The following is a 21,053-nucleotide window of genomic DNA, read 5'->3' as shown; positions in this document are numbered from 1 at the left end:
AAATTATAATTTCCCGTACACTCTGCCAACTTATACAAGAGTATAAGTTCATGGGTTTTTTTTTATTTTTCATTGACAATAAATAACACAAAGGATTCCATTTGGACATGGTCTGTTTTAATTATCTGAAGACATTTCATTAAGTATGTGATTTCGCTTTCTGTGCTTGAAATAAGAAATTTTTACTTATATAAAATAAGTTCTAGACTTGAAGTTTGATTGGTAAATATTGATATTCTAGATTGTAGCACATATTTACACATAAGTAATATTTTCTTAATATTAAGCTTTTATATCTTACTGAGATAATTAAGTACAAAAACACTTAAAATAAGAAAAATATAACATAAATCCCTCTTGGTGAGAAAAATTATCTTGTCAGAAAGAAAACAAGAAAAATCTCCTTAATATAAGGTATTTAATCTTACTAAGATTTCAGTTTTTGCAGTGTGCGCGTAAACTACTGGCAGCTACGGACGCCAGTATTTTACCGTTCTTTCGAAAAACGGTAAACTGGCAGCTATTGACGCCAGAAGTTTACCATTCTTTCACAGTATCTATACCGTACTTGCATCGACGGTAACCTACTGTCAGGATTAATTACGGTACAGCTACTGTGCATTTACAGTAAACTTCTGGCGTCTATAGCTGCCAGTATGTTACTGTATGTTACTAATTTACAGGATTATTTCTTTGAGTGTATATTTATGAAAAAAAACCTCTCTACTCGGTACACAACAACATTCCTGAGCATGTATATGGTCCAAAACAGCATAACAGAGACTCAGAAATCATCCTTAAATGTATTTTTATCTATTTCTTTTCTTTACACCCTTGTCCCTAGTGGGGTCAAGAGGGTTGCTGGTGCCTATCTGCAGCTAACGTTCCAGGCGAGAGGCAGGGTCACCCTGGACAGGTCGCCAGTCTGTCACAGGGCAACACAGAGACACTCAGGACAAACAACCATGCACACACACACGCATGCACGGACGCACACCTAGGGGCAATTTGGAGAGGCCAATTAACCTGACAGTCATGTTTGTTGATTGTGGGAGGAAACCGGAGTACCCGGAGAAAACCCATGCATGCACAGGGAGAACATGCAAACTCCATGCAGAAAGACCGGGGCTGGGAATCGAACCCAGAACCTTCTTGCTGCAAGGCCACAGCTCTACCAACTGCACCACTGTGCAGCCATTTCATATTCATCACATTTTGTGAATATGAAGGAATGTTTATGAAATTAAAATACAGCCATAAATGTGCAAGAACATTTAGTTAAAATGCTCAGTTGTTTATAAAATGCTGCAGGCAATGCAACAGTACACTGAACGCTTGAATGAAGCTACAGTAAAAATGTTGATAAACAGCCTGCAGCAGGTTTACATTACATGTACAGAATTGCATGACAAAGAGAACCAACACACCAGCACCTCCTACTGGTAAGGAAATTTCACTACAGCGCATCCATATTGCCATATTTGTAACATTCATCCACTGATCAGCATTATAGATTTGAAGATGACGAATAAAAATACATTTCCTGCTGTTACACCCAACACTAGACTCCTAGACAGGGTTAGCTTTAACCTTGGATACCATCTTGATTGTAGGCACATATTTGTATTCGTCCAAAATATCTGGTACTGCGCTGTCAGTTTGATACGTTTTTACAGAGACAAACTTCTTGTTTGAATAAAAATACTGCTTGACCTAATTCTTTCTTGCAGAAGAATGATACTTTTGGCCCAATTTCTTATGGTAAAAAGGCTGGTGAGAATGTGTCTTCTTACTTAGCTCATCCAACTTGGGAAATTTTAAATCCATATTGAGGAAAAAGAAAAGAAAGAAATGAAGAGTTTTTGATGGATAATTGAAAAAAAAAAGAATTTAAAATTAATAATTTTAATAAGCAACAGTAGATCATATGTCAATAATAGAAAAAGAAACAAGATAAATCTTACACATAACTTCTTCCTTAAAACAGATTATCTGACTTGGTGAGATCATCTTAATTAAATTAACAAATTTAATGTGGTATCTAGATGCATTTAAAAACCAAAAGGGATTGACTTCTATTTCATCTGGCATTTATTTGTAGTAAATTATTGATATACTCAAACTGGTACGTGAATTGTAAATAAAGTAAAAAAAAAATTTTAAAAAAAGCTAAAAAACATAAGTTATATCAGCAACGGTCTGCTGTGACCAGCGATGCGAATGGTAAATAACCAGGAGGGACCGCCTGAAGGCATTCAATGACGCTGATAACCGCTAATAACGGTCATTCTGTTAGTGGCGGTTCCATACGAAGCGGCTTCAAGTCACGGTGGACTATTCAACACTTCAACTCTGAGCAAAATGGCCTGGGAATATTTTGGATTCTCCCGCACCTTTAAACCCCAAAGGAATCAATCTCTCATCACCGGCGTCAACAATGCAGCCGACATCTCCGTTATTGTCATCTACTTTCTGGTCGTCTTGGCTGTGGGAGTTATTGTAAGTGTTGCAAACTGTCAACTTGTTGAAAGCCTGTTTGCATGATTTATTTACAGTTGTGTAGTTGTAAATTGCTTAAGCAAATTGCTAGAAAAATGCCATGTTCTTTTGTTGCTTCTTTAGGTAAAACAAACAGATTAAACTTTTTTTTTTTTTTTCTTTTTGCACAATAATGAATGATAAGTGAGTGTCACGGCATTCCAGTTGGTCTGAACTGACGGAGCAAAGACCGTTATGCTGTGTGAGCTGAATATTACAGTGTTTGCAGTGATTCTTCGGTTCATCATTAGAGAAAATTCATCAGATATCCTCTGACTGTCGCTGCTGGAGAAATATTCGACATTATCATCCTTTAGGAGTACAAAGAAGAAAAAAAAAAGATCCACCATCAAGCTCAGTAAACCGGGATCATAGAGCCGTTAGCGGTTGAGACTCGTTAGCCGCTAACGGTCTCACCTAAACAATCAAGATAAGTTGTTTCTGAGCTGAATATTTGGACATGACAATAAGAGAGCGCAGTGCTGGATGTTTATTCAGCAATTGTTGCTTTAATTATCTGCGACGGGCAGCGGGGGTGGGGTGGGGAGGGAGGGGGGGACGTATATTGTACCAAAGTGAGGACGCTTGAGAGCGGTTACCCAGAGAAAGCAAGAAACATATTCATTGCAGGAGATACAGCCGGGCGAGACGGAGAAAAGTAAAAAAAAAAAAAACAATAGTTGAGACCGAAAAAGAGAGAAAAACAGGCGGAGTGAAAGAAAATCCCAGTTGGGGAACCAGTAAGATGGCTTTTTAAAACGTCTCTGTTTAAACTGGACTCCAACCTTGTGTAAGCAACTTCCGAGAAGCCAAAATATACAGACTTTACGCACACCTTATACGCAACAGAGAAGACATAAACTTTATAAAAAAAATAAAATAAATTAAAAAAAAAAAACCCACTTCCAACAGGATACTCTCACTCTGCTGAGTAAACTAGCGTGCAAAGAAAAGATGAGCAACAAAGGGGAAAAAAGAGAGATGAAAATAAGCCGAAGACCAGGACACCAGTCACACCTCAGAATAAGATGCACGAGCACAACTGCTGGCATCAGTGTTCCCATCCCTACAGCGATGGGAACACTGATGCCGATCCTATGATATTCCCGGATTCTCCCATCAACAGCCCAGCTGCCAAGAAATCCTGCGTCGATCAGCCTCAACCCTCTACACGCCAACTTAAAAGCGGTGAACGACAGAGCGGACGACGTAAAGGCTGACATCAAAGATATAAAAATATCTATTGAGTTCTTGCATGCCGAAATTGAAGACCTAAAAAATGAGAACTGTGTATAGAAGAATAAAACTGCAAAATTGGGGGCGCAAATAGAAGATCTGCAGGAGCGTGATGCAGATGCAGAGAGCTACAAACTGAGATGGTGCCTAGGGCTCTACGGACTGCCTGAACATGAGATTGAAGATATGAAAGTGAAGGTTTCAGCCACCTGTCACAAAATATCAACTGATCTTGGTCATTCTGTTAGTGGCGGTTCCATACGAAGGAACCGCCACTTTTACAGTGGAATCGACGTAACTCATCGGTTTGGGAAACGAGTCGACAGTAAGACCACATCAATCATTTTCCTGTTTGCTCACCGTTCAGTAAGGGACATTATCTGCACTGTAAAAAAAAAAAAAAAAAAAAGGCTTCAATTTACGGTAAAAAACTGGCAGCTGTGGTTGCCAGAATCTTACCGTTTTTATACGTTAAAATTCTGGTAACCAAAACTGCCAGTTTTTGTTTTTTTTTTACCGTGTTTTCAAAATATTTCCTTAAATATGTTAAATAAAAAATTAAAATGTGGTTTTGCCATAGTAAATACGGTCATACTGCCTACATAAGTGAAAAACATGGCCAGACTGTATGATATATTGACATTTTATTGTAAAAAACCCCCCAAAAACCTTATGGTAAATTACTGGTCACGGTTCTCACCAGAATCTTACCATAAAAATTATAGTACAACACACAAGGAAGTGTAACTTGTCAGCATTTCTATACAGAAAGTTATAAAGAAAATAAATTCAAATTAAACAGAAATACAGATTATGAGTAATCTACTTAAAGAATTTCTATTTAAAAATTTATTTTAAAAAATTTAAACAATCCTATTTTCTGTCCAGTTTCCTCACGGTATTACTGAGATCTGGAAAAGAAAACAAAGAAGAAAAAAAACAGCATGTGTCCACATAAGAGATAACCTATTGTAGAAGAAAAACCGGTGATAAAAGGATTCTTGTTCTGGGTTGAGAGTCACAAGTCACTGAGTTCAGACTTTGCTCAGGATGGTTGTAGTCTTCCCAGTCACAGGTTGAAATTGAGACTCACATGTTGTCAATCGGGTGTTTCCTCTCTGCTGGAAAACAAACAAAGCAAAAGTTAGAAAGATGCACTACATGAACATCATATAAATGCACCATTCGCTTAAATGTTTGTTTCACCTTTGTTGACTTGCATATGGAGACTGGTACTTCAACTACTAGGCGGTGTGATCATTTCTGACTGAAAATTCAGTAGTTCTTAAACCTTTGTTTGTTGTCGACAGGTGTGATCCTCTGCAACCTGACAAAATACGCAAACAAAAAAAACATATAAACAAACAAATAAAAACAAATATAACTGTTTTAGGCAATTTATGAAATAGATACTCACCATTTATCTGAGTCTCATGAAGGCCAATAAGTTGTCTTCAACCATTTATGTAAGTTACAATTACCCTTACCCTAGCTTGCAGGAACTGTTCCTGCAAGCTCTCCCATCAAGAACTACTGAATTTTCAGTCAGAAATGATCACACCGCCTAGTAGTTGAAGTATCAGTCTCCATATGCAAGTCAACAAAGGTGAAACAAACATTTAAGCGAATGGTGCATTTATATGATGTTCATGTAGTGCATCTTTCTAACTTTTGCTTTGTTTGTTTTCCAGCAGAGAGGAAACACCCGATTGACAACATGTGAGTCTCAATTTCAACCTGTGACTGGGAAGACTACAACCATCCTGAGCAAAGTCTGAACTCAGTGACTTGTGACTCTCAACCCAGAACAAGAATCCTTTTATCATCGGTTTTTCTTCTACAATAGGTTATCTCTTATGTGGACACATGCTGTTTTTTTTCTTCTTTGTTTTCTTTTCCAGATCTCAGTAATACCGTGAGGAAACTGGACAGAAAGTAGGATTGTTTAAAATTTTTTAAATAAATTTTTAAATAGAAATTCTTTAAGTAGATTACTCATAATCTGTATTTTTGTTTAATTTGAATTTATTTTCTTTATAACTTTCTGTATAGAAATGCTGACAATTTACACTTCCTTGTGTGTTGTACTATAATTTTTATGGTAAAATTCTGGTGAGAACAGTGACCAGTAATTTACCATAAGGTTTTTTACAATAAAATGTCAATATATCATACAGTCTGGCCATGTTTTTCGCTTATGTAGGTATTATGCCTTAGGCAGTATGACCGTATTTACTATGGCAAAACCACATTTTAATTTTTTATTTAACATATTTTAGGAAATACGGTATTTTACTGTATGTAGGAAATACGGTAAAGTACTGGCATTTTTGGTTGCCAGAATTTTACTGTATATCGACGGTAAAATTGTGGCAACCACAGCTGCCAGTTTTTTACCGTAAATTGAGGCCGTTTTGTTTTTTACAGTGTAGACTTTAACATCAACACGCTCAATGTCTGTAATTATTCTTTGTTTTTATTATAATATTTTAATGTTTGTTATTGAGTTAACGTCTGTATGTATATTCATGTTATTTGTTTAAAATAAAATTATTTAAAAAAAAGTCCTGTGTTGCTCAGTGTATAGAACACTAACTTAGAGCTAAACTAGATGATAAGCTTGTTTTTCAAAAGTTTATGTATTTTTTTGTCCTGTTGCAGGCCATGGGTCGCACCAATCGATCCACTGTGGGTGGCTTTTTCCTTGCAGGGAGGAAAATGGTGTGGTGGCCGGTGGGTATCTGACAACAAATGACAAGCATTTTTTGTTCTTTTGCTATTTTTTGTAACAGCCTGGAGAACTATTACAGTTGTGACAGAAAAGATGTACGATTAAAAAAAAAGTTCACTCTCCTTAACAGGGGTGACATGTTGGTCACATACAAGTTAGATAGGACTGAATGGGTAAGAAGCAGCAAAAATCCAAAACTTTGCTTTCGTTCAAAATGGGCTAGAAACTGTTGAAATGAAGCTGAATCTGTGGCTGCACAGGCCCAAGTGTGGTAAATACTAATTGAGACCTTTAATAGAAGAATTAGTCAGAAGAAATAATAAAAAAAGGAAAAATATAAAAAATCAACTATAGAACCTTGGCTTGTTAGGATGAGTTTGCAGGAGAATGCTGAACACTGAAAAACCAGGATTGGTAACAAGAGTGGAACTATGAAACTTTTGTAAAAATGGACAGATGAAACCAAATCTTTCCTCACTGTAATGTTTGGCAAGTAAATCAGAAAAATGAATACATTCCTGCAAACATTACCAAATTAAACAAGGCTGTAAATTATGTGGTTCTGTTGATCTTATCTACTCCTGAGTTAACTTTTAACGTCATAAGAAAGACAATGATTTCCCATCTACAAGACATAATGAGGTGAAGTTTTTTATTGTCACAGTTTAGAGTTGAATGTTTTACAACATAATCAATAAGTTAATTGTATTCAGTAATCCAATTTAAAAACCTACTGCATACTAATTTAATTTGTAAATTAAAATTTTTTTTTTAGATTGGAGCATCACTCTTTGCCAGCAACATTGGCAGCGGCCACTTTATAGGGATTGCTGGTACTGCTGCAGCTTCTGGAATTGCCATTGGTGGATTTGAGTGGAATGTGAGTATTTGTGGTATGTTTTCCAAATAGGAAAGACAAAATCTCATAATGCAAAAAAAAAGAAAATGGTTTGGAGAAATTGAAAAGTAAAAATCCTTTCTATGTTAAATATTTTATTGATTGTTTCAATGTTTTACCATGTTTTGTTTGTTCCAGGCTCTTTTTATTGTCATCATTCTGGGATGGGTCTTTGTGCCGATCTACATCAAAGCTGGGGTAAACAGCATGTGCATTTTCTGTTGAAAAGTGCACCTGTTATAATCACTGAGTCTTGATGAAACAAAAATATTATAAAATTTGTCTAGGTGGTCACCATGCCTCAGTACCTGAAGAAGAGGTTTGGAGGACAGCGGATTAGTATCTATCTCTCTGTGCTCTCTGTCTTCCTCTACGTCTTCACAAAGATCTCTGTATGTTTTTTTTCTTTCTAACCTTTGAACCTTTCAGCAATGCATTTAACAAATTAAAGTAAAAGATCCTTTCTGTCTCCTTCCAGGCCGACATGTTCTCTGGTGCCATTTTTATCCAGCAGGCTCTTGGACTGAACATCTACTTTGCTGTTATCGCTCTTCTGGCGATTACTGCACTGTACACTGTCACAGGTGCATCCTCAAGAAGAAATTCACTTTCTTTTTGGAAATCAACATTTTCCTCATAAACCTAGTTTACAAAAAGTCTTATCTATGTAAATGGCACCCTGAGTGAAGAGAAAACTCCTCCTTTCCTGGCTTGTATATCTGTGGTGTGTTTGTGGTTAATTGCCCATGGATTACAATAAGCCTCAAATAGCCCTCTAATAGTTGCTGCTCTGCAATAATCTCCACACACCTTCACATAACTTTTACAAGACAAGCGGAAAAAGAACACTGATAAGATAATCCTATACTCTCTAGTGCACATATTACTTACTGTCTACGCTTCTGAATAAGAAATGTTACAGATTGCTAACGCCATGTTTTATTTCAGGTGGACTGGCTGCGGTGATATATACAGACACCTTACAGACCGCCATCATGATTATTGGATCCTTCGTTCTCATGGGTTATGGTAATAAGCAATAATCCATCCATCCATCCATCCATTTTCTTCCGCTTATCCGGGGTCGGGTCGCGGGGGCAGCAGCTTCAGAAGGGAGGCCCAGMCTTCCCTYTCCCCAGCCACTTCTTCCAGCTCCTCCAGGGGAATCCCAAGGCGTTCCCAGGCCAGCCGAGAGACATAGTCCCTCCAGCGTGTCCTGGGTCTTCCCCGAGGCCTCCTCCCGGTGGGACGTGCCCGGAACACCTCACCGGGGAGGCATCCAGGAGGCATCCTTACCAGATGCCCGAGCCACCTCAACTGGCTCCTCTTCACGTGGAGGAGCAGCGGCTCTACTTTGAGTTCCTCCCAGATGACCGAGCTTCTCACCCCATCTCTAAGGGAGAGCCCAGCCACCCTGCGGAGGAAACCCATTTCGGCCGCTTGTGTCCGGAACACCACGTGTCCATTATAGGTTCCATACAGGACGGGTGGCAACCCTAACTGTTGTGTCTATTCTATGGGCATTATAATGCCTTATATATGAAAAAAGTTTTAAAATAGGCCATTCATTGAAAGTGCGTCTTATAATCCGGTGCACATTATAGTGCGGAAAATACTGTACTTAAACTCCTCCACTTGAGGCAGGACGACCCCCCTGACCTGGAGAAGGCACTCTACCCTTTTCCAATAATCCTTATTTATCATTTTATCTTGCACTATTGATTTGTTTTATTGTGACATCATTAAGAAATGGAAGAGTGAGTCTTCGTCTAACCATCTCTCCCTGTCTACCCTCAGCTTTCAATGATGTGGGGGGCTATGCAAATTTGGAGACACTCTACATGGCTGCAATTCCCCAAAACACCTCTAACATCAGGGCAGAGTGCTACGAGCCTCGGGAAGACGCCTTCCACCTTTTCAGAGATCCAATAACAGGAGACCTGCCCTGGCCTGGCATGGTGTTTGGACTCACCATCCAGGCCACCTGGTACTGGTGCACTGATCAGGTCAGTAAAAATACAATCAGTACCTTTGACTGTGTGGAAGCTTTACTTCCACTGATTCAGTAACAGCTTTTACTGCATACCAGAAACAATCTAAGGCCATATTCTCATCCTCTTGATTTTTATATAACCGTAAGCGCAGTTGTTACACAGCAGAAAATGATGGACCGGGTCACTTCTGGTGCAGAATATTTAATTAGTTTAAACTGTGAACAGAAAGCACAGCAGTTACAGTAGCTGCTCCTAATATCTGCTGTAAGCTGTTTTCTCAGCAATGGCGGACTTCTTCAGACTACCAGAGCATTAACCTGTTGCAAATGGCGCTGAGCGCCCTCTGATGGCGAAATTCATACATTGCTAGATATAATAAATTCTAACGCTAGTTTCTGGCTGTAAGTAACTTTAGCATAAAAATAAAATGGGGGGCTACTATTTTCATGCCTTGTTCCCTTTCATGCCACACATTCACGCTCTTTTATCTCGCCTGTTTTGGACAGAATAACTGAGGCGGTCTAAGGTTGCCAGCTGATAATGAAGAGCCATGTCATATAACAGCTCTTTGGAGTAAAAGGGTGATCTATGAGCTGAATTCCTGACATTTCTTGAACCTATAGTTGTCTAGAAACAAATTCTTCAGTTCACAAATAAATACTGGCATCCTGTTTTTACTTTAACACTGACAGTAAATGTAAAACAGACCAAATTTGACCCATTTTCAAATGAAAGTACTTGTCTCTGTTGGTTAGCTTTTATTGAAATAATTTTAGTCCTAGTGAATGATGTTTATGTTGTGTTGCTATGTAATGTGCATGACAAGCTATGCTAAATGTGTCTAATGTATAGGTAAACGGACATACTGTATAATCTAACGAATGGCAATAGCCACATCTTAAAAGATAAGAAATGTCCACTGCATGCAATAGTCGTTATCCTAATATTACTATGAGTCATACTTAGCTTTTGTTTTCCAACATTGCCATTAATTTAATGGCAATGTTCAATTTAGTTCAAATGATTAATCTCAAAAGCTCCATTTGCCTTAAATTGAAATCAATATGTTTGTGCTTCATCTGCTCACTTAAAGTTGTATGCACAGAAATAGTTATTCATTTACAGGCTCGTTCACCACAGCCAATTACAATTTATTGAAATTACTTTAGTTTTTCTGAGTGAGGAACTTTAAATGACGTAAAGCACCAACAGCTCTGCTAAAAAAAATCCAAAATTTTTCTTGATACAGTAGAAGTTAAGTATTTAACACTGCCTTCAAATGCTCCATCTTTTTTGCAGGTGATTGTCCAGCGTTGTCTCTCAGGCAAGAATCTCTCTCACGTGAAAGCAGGTTGCATTTTGTGTGGTTACCTGAAGGTGCTGCCCATGTTTCTCATGGTTTTTCCTGGGATGATAAGCAGGATCTTGTATCCTGGTGCGTGTTTTGTTCTTTCCAAGTTCTGTTGTCTTGAGGGAAAAATAAAACAATAAAGTGTAAATTTCTTAAAACATTCAGATGTGGTGGCATGTGTGGTCCCGGAAGAATGTATGAAACACTGTGGAGCAAGTGTTGGATGCACCAACATTGCCTATCCCAAACTGGTTGTGGATCTTATGCCAAATGGTGAGTGGATCGACAACATTTTCTTAAAATTTCAAACACTTTTGTTTCTTTATGTTTTCCCTTCGCCTTTGTCCATCTCTCTTCAGGTCTGAGGGGTTTGATGTTGTCAGTGATGTTGGCCTCTCTAATGAGCTCCCTTACTTCAATATTTAACAGTGCTAGTACCCTCTTCACCATGGACATCTATACCAAGCTCCGTCATCACGCCAAAGAGAGGGAACTGATGATTGCTGGAAGGTAAAACCGTTTGTCATGAGGTGTGATTGGTGGTGATGAAGTAGAACGGGTAGACCCAGATGAAGATGATGAATTTAATGACAGTCCAACAGAACAATGGGCAGCAACACGAGGACAAAGACGACAGGGGGACTTAAATACACAAGGAGGGTAATTAAGGAATGAGACACACCCGAGAAGCAATCAACGGGGAAGACGCAGAGACTCACAAGAAGGAAACTGAACACAGATAACCCCAAAAATAAATGCACAGAAACACGGTTCATGACAGTACACCCCCTCAAGGGCGGCTACCAGACTCCCACAAAAAAAGAAACAGTCCAAGAAACAAAAAACAACCCATCAGGGTGGGCGGAGGGGCGACGGAAGGAGTGCAAGGGTCCATAGAAGAACTCAATCCAAAGCAAACAAAAAACAACCCAACAGGTTGGGCGGAGGGGTGACTGAAGGAGGACCAGAGTCCAGAACAAAAAACTACCCATCAGAGTGGGCGGAGAACCAGGAGGCAGGTTGTGGCTTGAGGCAGCGGGGTTTCCGCCCGGGGACCGGGACCTCCGCTGGCTCAGGGCGGCGGTGACGTCAGTGCCCAGGGGCCGGGACCTCCGGCGGTTCAGGGCGGCAATAGTGGCGGGGTCCGACCCCTGGTGGGCAGATCACCAGCCGAGTCCCCCACCAAGGATTAGTCCTGGTGTCCATGATGTTAATGGCGTTCTCACCGTTTAGTGGTCAGATCGTTCTGTCATGAGGTGTGGTTGGTGGTGGTGAAGTAGAACGGGTGGACCCAGATGAAGATGATAATGATGAATTTAATGACAGTCCAACAGAACAACGAGCAGCAACACGAGGAACACACGACGACAATCCGACAAGAGAAAAAGACAACAGGTGGACTTAAATACACAGGGAGGGTAATTAAGGAATGAGACACACCTGGGAAGCGATCAACAGGGAAGATGCAGAGACAGAGACTCACAGGAAGGAAACTGAACACAGAAAACCCCAAAAATAGATACACAGAAACACGGATCATAACAGTTTTGGCTTGATGTTAATATAATTACTGTTTGCATGCTTGACTCTAACCATGAGTCTTTGTTTATTCTACCTTTCAGGATGTTTATTGTGGTGCTTATTGGAATAAGCATTGCCTGGATCCCTGTGGTGCAGACAGCCCAGGGTGGTCAGCTCTTTGACTACATCCAGTCAATCACCAGCTATCTCACTCCACCTGTGGCTGCTGTCTTCATACTCGGCATGTTCTGTAAACGAGTTAATGAAACTGTGAGTTTCCTTTTAGTTTACAGTTGCTGCTTTAGTTGCAACATAAATGTGTATTTTGTAGCATACATGGCAGATACAGGAACCATCAGAGGCTATCTGGTTTGGGGGCAGACAGACCTGAACTGAGGATTTTACCATGGGATAGAAAAAGTTTAGTCATCTGCACAAAGAAGGCCTCTTAGGACTTGGAGAAGAACAGTCCGTCACCATGACTGAGATTCTTAAAAGCTTCTTATTGGAAAGGCTCTGCACATCATGGACCTGCAATGGTTGAAATGCCTGTTTAATGTTGAAGAGATGAGAAGGATTGTAGCTGTGGTGTAACAGACCTGGGTAGTGGTTCTCGTCATTAAGAGAGAAAACCAATGAATCACTCTTTTTAGCCTTTTCTTATAGAAGAATAACAAATATGGTAGATTTCTTTCTAAAGTGACCATCAGGTAACAAACTATAGGTCCTATGGGTTTGTTATTTACTCAGTTTTAAGGCTGTGGATCCAGAAATTACTATTATTATCTGATGAAACACAACCCAAATATACTTTGTCGATGCTGTAATTTATAAGAACACATCTCTGTTTTGTTATAAGGAAAAGGTAGTTTTAGTTTCTGTCACATCAACCAAAGATGATGTAACATTATCTGGGAGGGTTATGTTGAAGGAGGATTTTTGTTATCTTTTGACAGAATAAGATGTCTTACCTGTTTTAGCTTCTGTGTCAAGCCACATTTATTGGTGCAGCCATTCCAGATAACAGAGTTGTATTGATTTAAGCTAGATGTCAGTTGGTGGATTATTGTTTTAATAGTGTTTTTATCCTTCTTTCTTTCCTGCTTTCTTCTTTTTACAGGGTGCCTTTTTCGGACTCATAATTGGTTTATTAGTAGGATTATCCAGGATGATTACAGAGTTTATCTACGGGACAGGGAGCTGTGTTAGCCCGAGTAACTGTCCTACCATCATCTGTGGAGTGCACTACCTCTACTTTTCGATTATCCTGTTCACTGTCTCTTGCATCCTCATASTTGGAATCTCCCTAATGACCAAGCCCATCGMTGACAAGCATGTACGTGACAGTTTTGTGATAAGAGTAGCTTAATATGTAACTTTCCAAATCAGWAATTKTTCACAGGAAGACTATCCACTTCCTGCACAAACTCTTTTAMATTTTTTCTGCTTATTATATATACATTATATCTTATTAAAGTTGCAGGTACTTTGGGATGTTAAAGACTGAGTAACATAAAATCTTATTATGCAGTTTCTGAGTGAAGATGGTGAAGAAGTTAGCAGCTAAGAAAACAGTTCTTTGAAGATTTTGTTTGTAATTTATAGCATCTCTTTGAGCTTCAAGCTTGACTTTATTAAATCAATCAAAGAACAAAATGCACTTGTAGCAGAAGAATTTATGTTTATTTCAATTTCAGCAATCTCCAGTTGCTGAAACTCACTTCACTTACTTTGACTTTTTTCACTTAAGGCTGCACTATGTAACTTTTATAAAAGTGTGTTTTTATATATTTGTTAAAACTGTCACCATGTTGCGACAGTAAAGATCAAGCTACTTTTGTCATCTGCAGAAATTTACCTCTTCCAGTCAGAAACAACCAATCCAATCAGAGCTAAGAGGAGGAGCTACGCTCTGTCAATCATCCTCATGTACATGGTGCTCGATGTGCAACAGCTTCATGTTCTATGAAAACCATTTATCTGCCATAATCGATGGCTATGCTACCTAGCCTGTGCATTCATGCAGCTTCTGTTGTGATGAAACAGCTTTAGTGCATCAGAGAGAAAGGGTTGAGTGTGTGAGGGGCGCATACATGAGGTGATTGACAGCACTAAGACCCTCCTGTCTGCTCTGAGAGGTTCCTTCTGACAGAGCAGATTATTTGTTGAGATGACAGTAGGTCCTTAGGGAGAAGAAAGAGGAACTCGATCTTTTTTCACTTATGATCTGTTTCGTACTATACTGTCACAACATAGTGATAGTTTTAACAAATATGTAAAAAAACATCCATCTATCCATTCATGATCCAATATCTATCCTTGTGGGGTTATGGGGGGTGCTGGAGCCTAACTCTAGCGATCAAAAGGTGAGAGTAAAAATCATGCTGTTTTATAAAAGTTACATTCTGCTGCTTTAAACCTATAAAACATCCATGATTTGTGCTGCAATAGTTGGACATTTTTCTGAGTTCTGAACAGTTTTCTCACATAATGCATTATGTTACTTTCCCAGCTGTACCGATTGTGCTGGAGTCTGAGGAACCGTACAGAGGAAAGAGAGGACATTGATCCGGACGATTGGATTGAGGATCATGATGAGGACGACAGAAAGATGGATGCAGAAAGTATAAGGAACACATACAGTTTACACTTCTTAAGATTGAAGCTACTTTAAAGATAGCTTTAGATTTTACATGACTTTATTTTGATACAAAAATCTCGTTGCCTTTATTCCAGAATCTAGGGGAAAGCGAACTTTCTTCCAGAAAGCACTAATCTACTTCTGTGGACTGGAGCAGAACAAAACAGCACCAAAACTTACTCCACAGGAGAAAGCAGAACTGAAGAAGCAGCTAACAGATACAACAGAGAAGCCTTTCTGGAGGAATGTTGTCAATGCAAATGCCATCCTCCTCCTGTGTGTCGCTGCGTTCTTTCACTTATTCTATCGTTAGCCAAACCCCATCAACATTAAGTGGTCCTGGATACTGTATATTATTTTGCATGGATTTTAATTTTTACAAAACCATTAACGCTGATCCTGTGTGCCATCATTCTTCCTGTATTGTGCCAACTGATCTCACATAGGACACAACATGTACTTTTCTCAATGAACCTTTCTTTTAAGTTAACTTTTTCCTTGTATTTGTCACCTGGAGTGAACCAGTAAATGACAGTGTAACATATTAATGCATCAAACTTGTTAGGAAGTCCAAATTCTCACATATTTGTTCTGACTTCCATATCGTCTTATCATATTTGTACATATTCCTGTTATGACCTGAACGGTCTCTTTTTGTTGTGGTGCAAAGAGAGTATCTCTGTAATTGAGAACATCTTATATATGTAGCTTCAAATTGGCTTCTTTTTATTATCCCAAGAAGTTAGAAAATGTATTGTTTGGCAAATTTTCATTGTGATACTGCACACATACGTACATTAGACGATAATTTGTTTTATTTGCAGCTCCTTGTCTTTTGTGACTGAAAACATAAACTTTTTATTTTCTTAAGTTTACAGACAATTGCTGTTTATATCACCAGATGCTACATTAAGTCATTATGAAAGAGGGACAACATGACAAAAACTGTTTACCTGGAGGAAGTTAGTAATATTTAACCAGTAAAGGACAAACAAGATGGTTGTAAATTCCCTCAGAATGTATGTGTGCTACCTCATTCATCGACCTCAGCTGGGTTTTCTCATAATGTGTGCTCAAAGTCCACAAGTGCTGTCACTTCTAACCTCCATACGCCTAACTGTGTGTGTTGTTTTAGGTGTTAATGAAAAGCCATCTCAGTTAGAGAGAGTTAGGAATTATTAGAAAGCACTCAGACACTCTCTTTGCTTCCACCTAGTGGTTTAAAATGACATAAGTTAAAAAAAAATGTTAAATAGATTTTCACTGTTTTCTCTTTTGCATATTTAATTTTTGCTTGTCATACCACAAATGCATTTATTCACCAAAAAACATAAATGACTACTTGCTTCCTTTTTAATTGCCTAAATGATATTTTATGTTTCTTAAAATAACTTTTACAGCATTATCTGTTTGTTTTTCTTGAACTAACTCTGTACATTTATTCAATGCAACCAGCATACTGTTATTAAATGCTTTATTATTATTACCTTGGCAGTGGTCACGCTCTTCCATAAGATTTCCTCAATCAACACCTCCTGATCCAGGAACTGTACATGACATTTCATATCACAGAGCACGTTTTCCCCACAGAGCTCCACCAGACTAGTGGCAGCAACAATCAGCAAACATTCAGTTTATGATTATAAACAGCATAACAGGACAGCATTGCTGTGTTTGCATAATGATATGAAGGCAGTGTTGGAAATAGCAGTAGCTTCTTAAAGAAACGGGGCAATTTCTAGGTGTCATATTATGAAGTCAAATTACTTCTAAGTCATGTTTAATAATTACAGCATTTTTATAACAATTCAATGTAATCTTGAATTGTTATAAAAAAGTAATTTCATAGCACTTGAATGTGCTATGAAATGAAATGTGCCTTTAAAATACATAATTCTGTCCCTTTAAAATAAAAAAAAACAACTCTCTCTACTCACACAACATTTCTGAGTATGTATATGGTCCAAAACAGCATAACAGAGACTCAGAAATCATCGTTAAATGTATTTTTACTAATCTGTATTACAGATCCTGCAATGCAATCCACATCCAAAGTGTCAACTTCAATTTTGACCGAAATTCAAGAACTTTTTACTTAATGCTATATCTTCTTCTCAAACACCTGTAGTTTGACTATCATCCACTAAAACGAGAGGCGTTGTGTAAAGAGGTGAAAAAGCCAAAAATAAAACAAAGAATGACAGACTGATTTTTCAGGAGAAGGTTTGACAAAGTGATGAAGTTGATAAAAATTTTGACTTAACCAAAACAAACTGAATGACATCGCTTCAGAGCTCAGGGTAAGTATGAATCTAAGAATCTTATTTAATGTCACTGGTTTATAGTTACATCGCTAGAGGCTAAAAAGATATGAGGTTTTCTCAATTCAACAATTGAACTTATTTATGTACAGTTTCAGAGGAAGAAGATCTAATACCTGACGGGAACCTTTCTGTGTCTCGCAACGCTTTTGTGAGTTGGGAGGAAGTTAAGAAATGCTTGCTTAACTGGAATCCAAACTACTTAGTCACTTTACTTTATAATCACTGTATAGAGACAGTAGACTGCACTCTCAAAATGGTAAACAGACAGGTGAGCTTTTAGTCAAGAGTATAACTATTCTTGACAATAGTTATACTCCTCTTTTATTATGGTTAACTACATTCCTTAACCAGGAACGCAGGGCCGGCCCAAGGCACAAGCAAACTAAGCAGCCGCCTCCTCAGTGGAGCTGATTTTTTTTTTTTTAATCATAATTTCTATGTTATTATAATATCAAAAACACACAATTTCACTATGATGTTATTTGTTTTTACAATTTTGATAATGTATGTAGAAATTAATTATATTTCATTGATAAAAAGAAAAAATAATTAATTGCTCTTGGGGTCCCCTGGTGGCCGCGGTAGGTACTGCACGCTTCGCCGGTAATATGAGCTGCCGTGCAATGACCAGAGCATCCAAAAGTTCAAAGCTCCGGTCAGAAGTTAAGTTAGCAAAACAATGTCTCAAAAAAGGACTTTTCCTTCAGGGAGAGAGAAGAAAGAGGAAGAATAGAAAAAAAGCCAAGATAAAGGTTTGTTTAATGTGCCTTGGTAATGTAATGTTTATGAGAAAGATTAGTGGAGCTGCTAATAGACAATTTAGCTTGATAGCGACCTAGAACGGTCCAATTCAACAGCCAAACATTTATGCTAGCGTCTTTGGGTTTGTGTGAAACTGAGTTTTAACTGTAGATGAGTTGATTCCACTGCTTGGTTCTGTATATTTCTGAGGTATTTTTTATCTTCAAAACGCCGTGTTTGATAACGTTTAATAACATTAATTAAAACTTCTCAATGTTTGATATTGTCTAGCAAAATGTCTTTACGTCAGGCTACTTAGCTGCTACATCGATGAGCTACTCTATTCTGTAGTTGGGGATATATTGTTTGCTGCTGAGCACAATCATTTTGTGGCTTAAACAATCATTATTTTTCTAAGTTATGTGAAACTTCTGTTAAAATCATTTGAAGGCTCAGAATCAGTCCAGCACCCGTACCGGTCCACATTCTCAGGGGAGAAAGACTCGCCTGGTATAAATGACATTTTTAGCTATTGGAGCTATGCTGAAGAGAAATTTATTTAATCAGAGAATGTCATGAATATGTGTGTAGGGCTGCACCGATTGGAGTTTTCTGGCCGATCCCTTGTTACCGATCTTTAAAAAGCCTGACATGCTGATTTTGATTTTGGCTGATATTAATTTTTTTATCTGAAATGTCACTAAATATAGCAAGAAAGTCACTTTTGGCAACAGTGACGTGAACATTGTTAACTGTAAACGTGCAGACCTGACCTGTTGGGTCGGTCTGTCAGTCACACCTCTCACTGCAGAGCAGAAGAGGACAAAGACTGATCTTTAAACCTTTGCTGACGAAGATAAGATTAGGGGATAATCTTATCCCCTACATCAGTAGATGTTTACACGTGAACATCTACTGATGTTCACGTGTAAACATCAGTAGATCGTGATCCCCCAAAATTAAGGAAATCGGCGCCCAGAAATCAACTGGTTGATAAATCAGTTGGCCAATAAATGTATCCTATATTATATAACGTAAACAGCATTGCCAGAAATGCAATAAGTTTATAGCAGGTGTGTGAATGATCTATTGATCGGACTGCTGATTGCAGCCAGTCTACATTGTTAGCAGAACTAGAGGGCCCCAAAACCACATTTCGCTTAGGGCCCCATGGAGGCTTGGACCGGCCCTGCAGGAACGTCTTGCTTTCTGGAAATCAATCGTAAAACAACAGATACATTTTTTTTGTGTTTCTGTAAGAAAAATGCTGTCACATCTACATCATTTGTAACCGGTCTTTTAGCCTATAATCTGTTTGTTTTTATATTCATCACATTTGATGAATATGAAGCATTTGCTAGACTTTAAAATGTTTATGAACTTAAAATAAATGTGCCAGGACATTTAGTTAAAATGTTCACAGTTGTTTATAAAATGCTGCAGGCAATGCAACAGTACACTGAACGCTTGAATGAAGCTACAGTAAAAATGTTGATAAACAGCCTGCAGCAGGTTTACATTACATGTACAGAATTGCATGACAAAGAGAACCAACACACCAGCACCTCCTACTGGTAAGGAAATTTCACTACAGTGCATCCATATTGCCCTCTTTGTAACATTCACCCAATGATCAGCATTATTCAGCATCATTTTGTTCCAGTGCAGGGGCTATTCTTAAACTTCTGAGGCCATCGCAGATTATATGTTCAGGCACATCAAGATAACAAAACTATTATCAGCTGAGTAGATTTGAAGATTACTAATAAAAATACATTTCCTGCTGTTACACCCAACACTAGACTCCTTGACAGGATTAGCTTTAACGTTGGCTACCATCTTGACCTTAAGCACCACAAAACAACTGGTGTAAACATATTTGCATTCGTCCAAAATATCTGGTACTGTTTTTACAGTTTGATAGTTTTTTTTTTACAAAAACAAACTTGTTGTTTGAATAAAAATACTTCAAACCTAATTCTTTTTGACAGAAGTATGGTTTATTTTAATGTGGTCAAAAAGCTGGTGAGAAAGTGTCTTTACAGATAATTAAAAGAGTTCTGAAACAACGTGGGGTGAAAGTCCATATTATCCAAAACTAATATAGAAAGCCAGAATACACTTTACAAATGCACTCAGCAGTAATGTCCTTAATTCTGGACACATATTTTGTGGCCTGATGACACAAAATGTGACGTTATACCAAAGATATTACTGGTGTAACTCATGAAATAGGTTACAAATTGATTATGCTGGACTACTGAAGCCACATCTTAAGACATAATTTAGGAAGTTAAAGTCTTGGATGAATTTGGTCTGTCAAATGCACAATGTTTAGGAATGTTCAGAAAGCCCTGACTACAGCAATTTATCCAAGCAGGGTCAGTAAATCCCATAAATACAATGCATAGTAAAATTCCTCCTACAAAACATTTAGTGATTAAGATCTATGGGTAAGACGAACGTTGTAACCATGAGTCTGTCAAAAAGTTGTTTTGTGGCATCGCTTTCATGTTTCTCTTTAAATATTGCCCCATACTGAGGGGAAATGCTGTATCTGATGTGACGCTGATAATAATAATAATAATAAGCACAAACACATTACTAAAAACAGAAAAAATATGATACTAAAATTCTCACTAAAAGTAATTTGGGAAACATTCAGCATGCTACACCAATGATGAGTGTAGTGCTGGTCTCCCTTGCCCCATAACATCTGAGCAACCTATAGAAGCAATTCATCGTACCGACTGGTGAAACTCTGAACAGCAGCTCTTTGACGCCCAGTTTTCCAGTCGCTAATGACATTATGCAACGGATGCTCATATGTTTTAATTCTGGCGTGTTTTTATTACGCTTTGATCTCGGGATTATTTGTTCTGTCGGTGTTAAAGCTTCTTGAGCGGATACAAAACGTAACAAAATCCTCGTTATGCAACATCCCTGCATGTTTGGATCTGCGAGAAGAGCTTGGGGTGCTGGTTCGAGGTTTTTGAGAAATGTTGTTTCAGGCTTTAGGAAAGATAATTGCTGTCTGTGATGAAGATGCTGGGTCTGTTTTTCAACATATCCAGTCTG

General features: G+C 38.3%; 1 protein-coding gene across 2 annotated transcripts in view; it reads left to right on the top strand.

Moving 5' to 3' along the window:
• Positions 1-16,401, top strand: part of LOC103473669 (sodium/glucose cotransporter 1-like) — a 32,518-nt gene extending 16,117 nt beyond the window's left edge. Inside the window, exons 1-15 of one of the 2 annotated variants that reach the window (XM_008424074.2) lie at positions 2,243-2,499; positions 6,436-6,507; positions 7,281-7,385; positions 7,542-7,601; positions 7,691-7,795; positions 7,882-7,987; positions 8,352-8,432; positions 9,201-9,409; positions 10,697-10,832; positions 10,914-11,021; positions 11,108-11,258; positions 12,371-12,539; positions 13,390-13,605; positions 14,782-14,893; positions 15,006-16,401. In XM_008424074.2, the coding sequence (XP_008422296.1) occupies positions 2,362-2,499; positions 6,436-6,507; positions 7,281-7,385; positions 7,542-7,601; positions 7,691-7,795; positions 7,882-7,987; positions 8,352-8,432; positions 9,201-9,409; positions 10,697-10,832; positions 10,914-11,021; positions 11,108-11,258; positions 12,371-12,539; positions 13,390-13,605; positions 14,782-14,893; positions 15,006-15,223 (1,986 nt within the window). In that variant the 5' untranslated portion in view covers positions 2,243-2,361 and the 3' untranslated portion in view covers positions 15,224-16,401. Of the gene's footprint in view, positions 1-2,242; positions 2,500-6,435; positions 6,508-7,280; positions 7,386-7,541; positions 7,602-7,690; positions 7,796-7,881; positions 7,988-8,351; positions 8,433-9,200; positions 9,410-10,696; positions 10,833-10,913; positions 11,022-11,107; positions 11,259-12,370; positions 12,540-13,389; positions 13,606-14,781; positions 14,894-15,005 lie in introns of those variants that run through there. The other variant, XM_008424073.2, reaches the window with a different exon arrangement.
• The last annotated feature ends 4,652 nt before the right edge of the window (positions 16,402-21,053 follow it).

This window comes from Poecilia reticulata, linkage group LG12 (assembly GCF_000633615.1).
Source record: "Poecilia reticulata strain Guanapo linkage group LG12, Guppy_female_1.0+MT, whole genome shotgun sequence".
Lineage (NCBI taxonomy): Eukaryota > Metazoa > Chordata > Actinopteri > Cyprinodontiformes > Poeciliidae > Poecilia > Poecilia reticulata.
Note: the sequence above shows the minus strand (reverse complement) of the source record. Positions and strands in the feature narration are given on the sequence as shown.